At 40.9% G+C, this 7,470-nt stretch overlaps 1 protein-coding gene across 1 annotated transcript; it reads left to right on the top strand.

The window, feature by feature from the left end:
- Positions 1-512: 512 nt before the first annotated feature.
- On the top strand, positions 513-6,684 carry LOC103515927 (serine/threonine-protein kinase meng-po; the record flags this gene model as incomplete). The annotated part of the gene is made up of 7 exons (XM_008480871.3): positions 513-548; positions 2,361-2,535; positions 3,661-3,839; positions 4,365-4,522; positions 4,734-4,841; positions 5,208-5,414; positions 6,054-6,684. Coding segments are annotated over 7 exons (1,161 nt in total), but the record flags the coding sequence as incomplete, so codon positions are not given.
- Positions 6,685-7,470: the final 786 nt, after the last annotated feature.

Genomic DNA, 7,470 nt, shown 5'->3' with positions numbered 1-7,470 from the left:
GGAAATTATACCGAGAAAAATATGTCTTCTGAGTTCATTACTCAACTAACAATATGCCGGCCCAAGTCGACATATACGTTAACATGTGAAGGTAGCCTAATGCAGCGAGAGACATCAAACTACAACGAGCAGCGAGAGAGAGAGAGGAGAGGGAGAGAGAAACTGATTTACCGTGAGAAAATTAAAAACATATTAAAAAAATTGAGAGAGAAAAAGAGAGAGGGAAGGAACATGAAAATTTAACAGAACAGAAAAGAATTGGAAAAAAAATTGAACAAAGACGATGAAAAAAGAAGAGAAAAAGAGCAAAGAAAGATGAAAAGAGAAGATATTGCAGGCAGAAGATGAAACTGTTAAAGGCAGAGCTAAATACGTCTTAAATGGAGATAAAAATGTACTAACAATAAGAAGATGATAATGAAATAAGTAAAATGGCGGAAATTCACAGCTAAAAGATGAGCAAAAGATAAACGAAATCAAATCGGAAATCCTTTAATTGGTAAATAACTTAGGGGGAAAACAAGATCCGGGAGTTTGAACTTGAACAGGTGAGTCAAATGAGGACTTTTTATTCTCGCTTAAAGTAGCTTTTTCACACAACCACTAAATTCCCTTGCTAAAGATATAGCAAAGGTTGAGTGTGAAGGGCATCCGCTTGTAAAATTTGCAGCCAAAACCAAATGCCAGCCCAAAGCAATCACCCTAGTTGGGGCTGATTGAGAGACTGACGAAAAACACCGACCCCGTCTGTACACTAGAAAAGAAGAAGACTTAAATTTTATTAAATGAACAAATTTCCAGTATAAGTTTTTAACTCAAGCGTTTTGACTTTAGTTTCTTATGCGGTAGTTTGTAAGATAGTGTAAGGCCTGAAGGGTACGGCTGACAAGGTCCGCCTGTCAAGTTTACCGGCTGAATACCTGATGAGTACAGAACAGACTTATGTCTGTCCGACGCTACGGTCTGAGCGTGAGAGTGGCGTGTACCAGACAAAACGTGCGACAAGACATGATACCTTTGAGATAATCCTCCTTCTTCTACTTCTTTTAAGACCGCGCCGTCTCCGAAGAAGGGAAACGCGAGGAATTCAACTAGGAATCCGTCCAGTGATAGTAGGTCGGTGAGTAAATAAGTTCCTTTCGGAAACTGACACGATTTCCCGTCTTTTGGGTAGCATAATATGTACTAAACCATAGGTAATCTGCCATCTTGAAGAGGCGAAATCGTTTCCGTTTCTGAATGGAAAATCCAACTTTTGTAACCAGCTCTCAATATATCACTGAAGTTAAGTAACGATGCGCGTGCATGTCCGAATGGGTGACCGGGACAATACGAGAGAAAGAGAGAGAACTAGGTCCATATTCTCAACCACTATTTTTGAACACTTCGAGTGAGTGAGAGGGACAAATATTGTGTGTTTGCATTTCTTTATTAGTAGGATACCTAAAGGTATTTGTTTAAAACCGCCCTTATTAACAATCTTGTACACAAAATAGAAACGTTGAATATACTACCACAGTTTTGACTACACTGTCAGAATGTACTTACTATTCATTTTTTTTTACCTCTTTTTTACTTTCCTTATCCTATAGGAAGGAAAGTAATGTAATCGGGTCAAAATTTCGATGGTCAGTTTTTAGTGCCAAAACACGTTTTGAGGTCCCTAGAGCCTAAATTCAAAGTTTCAGCCATTGGTCCGTGTGTCTGTCTGTAAACAAAATATCTCGAGAACAGTAAGAGCTAGAGAAATTTGGTATGTATCTTTCAAATGTGACAAGGATTAAAGTAGCTTTTTCACACAACCACTAAATCCCCTTGCTAAAGATATAGCAAACGTTGAGTGCGAAGGGCATCCGCTCGTAAAATTTGCAGCCAAAACCAAATGCCAGCCTTAAAGTAGCTTTTTCACACAACCACTAAATCCCCTTGCTAAAGATATAGCAAACGTTGAGTGCGAAGGGCATCCGCTCGTAAAATTTGTAGCCAAAACCAAATGTCAGCCTAAAGCAATCACCCTAGTTGGGGCTGATTGAGAGGCTGACGAAAATGTCCGCCTGTCAAGTTTACCGGCTGAATACCTGATGAGTACAAAACAGACTTATGTCTGTCCGAACGAAGGTTGGCGATTACCTCGACAGTTTCTTCTCTGAATTGAAGTTTGTTTAACATATCCGGTGTTGATGTAAGATAATCCAATTTATATTTTCAGGTTGGCGATCATCTTGGCAGTTTCTTCTCTGAATTGAAGTTTGTATTGAAGTTTTGTCTTTCTCAAGCTATCTGTCTTGTTGTTCAAGTTTGTTGAATATATCCGGTGTTGATGTAAGATGATCCAATTTATAATTTTATTTCCTCACCAGGTAGTTCTATCAGAGGAGTTCGACATCCTTCAGATCGTGGGCGAGGGCTGGTTTGGGAAAATCCTCCTGGTAGAGCATCGAGTGACCGATACTGAGATGGTATTAAAAGCTCTTCCCAAACCTTACGTGACACTGAAAGACTTTTATACGGAGTTCCATTATGGATTACATTTAGGTGAGTACTTTGCTGGTGTACTTTGAACAGGCAGTAGACCAGCTTAGTCTGGCTAGGGGACTTTAGACAGAGTAACCACACTGAAAGACTTTTATACGGAGTTCCATTATGGATTACATTTAGGTGAGTGACCAACAGTGGTTAGCTTGGTGACTTTAGTGGACCTAGGACCTGGAGGTTGGTGGTTCGAGCCCAAAGATACTGAGATGGCATTGAAAGCTCTGCCCAAACCTTACGTTACACTGAAAGACTTTTATACGGAGTTCCATTATGGATTACATTTAGGTAAGTAACCAACATTATCGATTACACTTACGAGAATGGCATCCCAATGGGAAAAAAACATTTGATTGACATTTTGATGGTCCGAACACGGAAAGTAAGTAAGTAAGGTGAGTGACGAACAGTACAGTGGTTAGCTTGTTGGACCTCTAACCTAGAGGTTGGTGGTTCGAGTCCAAGGCCACTGATATGGTATTGAAAGCTCTGCCTAAACCTTACGTGACACTGAAAGACTTTTATACGGAGTTCCATTATGGATTACATTTAGGTGAGTAACGAACAGTGGTTAGTGCTGGGTTACTGTGAACCTGGAGGTTGGTGGTTCGAGGCTAAGAATACTGAGAGGTATTGGAAGCTCTGCCTGAGCCTTACGTTACGCTGAAGGACTTTTATACGGAGTTCCATTATAGATTACCTACATTTAGGTGAGTGACCAACGTGGACCTCGGACCTAGAGGTTGGTGGTTCGAGTCCAAGTCAAGTCATTATATAAAGCATGTTGATTAGGGAGGTATATGAAATTAAAGTTGGCAAGTACCTACCTTTTGTTTTTGTACTCGTATCATCAATTTCCACTGGTAATGCCGCCACTGGTTTCTACTCGAATAAAGTAGCTACTCATTTGTTCTCACGAGGCTGAGTGCACCCCGAACTCCAAGCACAGAGCCGGAAAAACTTCGACCTCGCCGGGAATCGATCCCGAGACCACGGAGGCTACCCTTGGAAGTGAAATAACTATGTATCTAATGAAAAATATGGTAAAAATAGGTAACTAGGAATTTTTTATGTACCTAAAATAAACCTAATTACTCGTAACATGACCCGTTTTTTTCCCTTTCACAGGATCTCACAAGAATATTATCACCACATATGACGTAGCGTTCGAAACGCCCGGCTTCTACGTGTTTTCCCAAGAGTACGCCCCACTGGGCGACCTTACGTCTAATGTGAGTGAGACAGGCATTGGAGAGCTCTATTCCAAACGAGTCGCCAAACAGGTAAGTGAAGCGACGCGGAGCATGGTGAAAAATTGAATAAGTGTTTTATTTTTTGTCTAGCTGGGGGACGTTAAACAGGGAGCAGACCAGCTTAGTCTAACTGGGGGACGTTGAACAGGGAGCAGACCAGCTTAGTCTAGCTGGGGGACTTTAAACAGGGAGTGAAAAAAAAAAAAACTGCAGTTCAATTTATTATATTCATATCACCAACCTCAGTGATGTAGTGGTTAGCACGGTGAACTCTGGACCTGGAGGTTGGTGGTTCGAGTCCAAGTCAATTCACGAATTTATTTAGTTGTGCTAAGTGGGGTTGAAATATTTCAAGACATAATTATGTAGGGTACCATGTATGCACTATGAATAAGTGTCAAAACAATACCTTCTTTTTTTTTTAGAGTTTTTACGCTATAAATAGAAAAATATAATAGGTATACTTCGTAAACAGTAAACAGTAGAGAGAGTTATAGTAAACATTTATGGATGATCCACTCGAAACTGTTGAGTGAAGTCACTCCACAAACAAGAAATGAATAACTCACCCCTACAGAGGATTTAGCTAAAAACATAGGTAACGATATTTATTTAACAATAAAATTGTGTGACTTCGGTGAGACTCGTAAGACCGGGACCTTGGTTAGAAGGAGGAATGAGTGGCTGCCCTATTCCCCGCCTGATGTACTTGAGAGGAACACAGACGAGACGTATAAGTAAGTTGAGATTAGATTTTTGATTTTAACTTTTCAAGTTTCGATTTATTAATAAAGCAACATAAGCAACATATCAATAGAAAAAAAAAATGCTCGTGATACCAATGAGGATTAGCGTATTAGTGGAACCCGATGCCGGGATAGAAAATGCATATATTATGCTTATTATTGTGTTTAATTCTCTCTCATTTCTCGTGTTTTACTTCCTCAGGGCAGAAACGTCTCAAGATATCTGGCAGTTCGCCATCGTCGTGTTTGTGTGTCTGACGGGTTGCCTACCCTGGCAGAAAGCTGCCCCTGATGATCCCCGTTATTCCAGGTATTTTTGACATCAAATTATGTATTTATGGTAGTAGGGAATGAATGTAGCCTCCGTGGCCGAATGGTATCACACTAGGCTTGCACGCCGGGGGTCCCGGGTTCGATTCCCGGCGAGGTCGAAGTTTTTTTCGCTTCTGTGCTTGGAGTTGGCCTCGTGAGGACAATTGAGTAGCTACTTTAATGGAGTAGCGACCAGTGGCGGCTTTACCAGTGTAAAAATATTATTATATGGAAACTGATTGCAAAGGAGGCACTTAGTAATGCTTGTGATATCCACTAAAGTTGCGAAAAAGCTCTGCTTTAACACAAAATAATTTGAGAGATTTGAACTAAAGCCAAGCCAAACTTTCTATTCTTTCCGCAGATATCTCTACTGGATAAACAGCACGGGAGTTCTAATGCCCATCCGACAGCCCAAACTATTCAAAATCCTCTCCAACAAGGCGCAGAGATGGTTTCGTAAATTCCTAGAACCGAGACCAGACAAAAGGCCGAAGGATTTGGGAGAGATGTACAAGTATGTTGAAGACAGGTGGCTGGCGAGGTCGCTTACCAGTAATACCAATGGTAAGTAAAACCCAGATGATAAGTGATATTCAAAATAGAATGGAATATACCTTGTTTATACTACCAGCATAGGACTGAAAAGTCCCTTTACTCTCGCAGTAACGCGCAGAAACAAGTAGTGTTTATTTATCTTTTCACTCTTCTATCTGTCCTTTATATTCCTTGAATGCCCCGAACTATTCAAAATCCTCTCCAACAAGGCGCAGAGATGGTTTCGTAAATTCCTAGAACCGAGACCGGACAAGAGGCCGAAGGATTTGGGCGAGATGTACAAGTATGTTGAAGACAGGTGGCTGGCGAGGTCGCTTACCAGTAATACCAATGGTGAGTAAAACCCAGATGATAAGTGATATTCAAAATAGAATAGAATATACCTTGTTTATACTACCAGAATAGGGCTGAAAAGTCCCTTTACTAACGCGCAGAAACAAGTGTTTCTATTTATCTTTTCACTCTTCTATCTGTCCTTTATATTCCTTGAATGCCCTTATGTACTCTTCACACCTAAACTTCTGTCCTGCCTTGGAAGCTAGTACTCAAAGTCTTAGGTTCGAATCCCCGTCTGGGTTGTTTCTTTATGTTCAGGATTATTTTTTGTAACATATTTTAAGCTAAAATCTCTCTCCATTTCAGATGCATGGAGTGAAGAAGACGGTCTCTGCCCGTCCATGTACAGTTTCCACAGCAGCGCGGACGAGAAGAACAAACTCCTACAAACCCTCACCCAGTACGGAATCGAAACCACGGTAGACAGGGGAGCCAAGAAAGACAGAATCAAAGCGTGGATACAGAGCAGTGTTATAGAAGAGGACAGAGATGAGGATGAAGAAGAGGAGAGGAGAGATTCAGCTAGAGAGGTAAACACGAATTTAGCTAGAGAGGGAAACGCGAGGAATTCAACTAGGAATCCGTCCAGTGATAGTAGGTCGGTGAGTAAATAAGTTCCTTTCGGAAACTGACACGATTTCCCCTCTTTTAGTTGTATGTATTATTCTTTAACCCATCAAAGATTCGAGACCTTGTTTAGACTGCTGGGGTAAAGGGACTTTTCAGTCCTATTCGGGCAGGATAAACAAGGTATATTCTATTCTATTCTTTTAGGGTGGTAGCACCTGTACTAAACAATAGGTAATCTGCCATCTTGAAGAGGCGAAATCGTTTCCGTTTCTGAATGGAAAATCCAACTTTAGTAAAAGTACGTTGAATAAACCAGCTCTCAATATATCACTGAAGTTAAGTAACGATGCGCGTGCATGTCCGAATGGGTGACCGGGACAATAAACAGTAGAGAGAGTTATAGTAAACATTTATGGATGATCCACTCGAAACTGTTGAGTGAAGTCACTCCACAAACAAGAAATGAATAGCTCACCCCTACAGAGGATTTAGCTAAAAACATAGGTAACGATATTTATTTAACAATAAAAGCCAGTAGAAATATAACGTTCATCACAGTTAGGGATAGGATAGGACGATAGGTTATGGCTAGATTACACAAGGGCAGTGGGCAGAGTCCAGCTACTGGCATGGTGTGAACACTATTGGCATCCAGTAACATTCCAGTCCACTTGGACAAAATGTACTTCTGTCTTCTTCTTTTTCTTCGCCTTTTCCCGTGTACAGACGGGGTCGGCGTTTTTCCTCAGCCTCACAATCAGCCCTAACTAGGGTGGTTGACTTGGGCTGACATTTGGTTTTGGCTACAAATTTTGGATGCCCTTTGCACTCAACTTTTGCTATTTCTTTAGCAAGGAAAATTCAAGCTGGTATGTACTTCTGTAGAGGGACAAATCCAAATGATTCGGTCCAAATAACTGGACTAGATTGTTACTGAACACCAGTGGTATTTACAAGACTCCAGTCGCTGGACTGTCTACTAGCCTCGTGTCATCCAGTCAGGATAGAAGAGACTGGTGCTGTGGTGGGGCTCATCACCATTGCGCCAAATAGATAGAGAGACTATGTACATTACATATTTACATTCATTGCGCGAAATCAGGCTCAGACAGTGAGTATTTTATTTTATGTACATGACATTATTTTTTTTTCTTTTTGGAATT

This window comes from Diaphorina citri, unplaced genomic scaffold (genome assembly GCF_000475195.1).
Source record: "Diaphorina citri unplaced genomic scaffold, Diaci psyllid genome assembly version 1.1 scaffold1443, whole genome shotgun sequence".
NCBI classification, from domain to species: domain Eukaryota; kingdom Metazoa; phylum Arthropoda; class Insecta; order Hemiptera; family Psyllidae; genus Diaphorina; species Diaphorina citri.
Note: the sequence above shows the minus strand (reverse complement) of the source record. Positions and strands in the feature narration are given on the sequence as shown.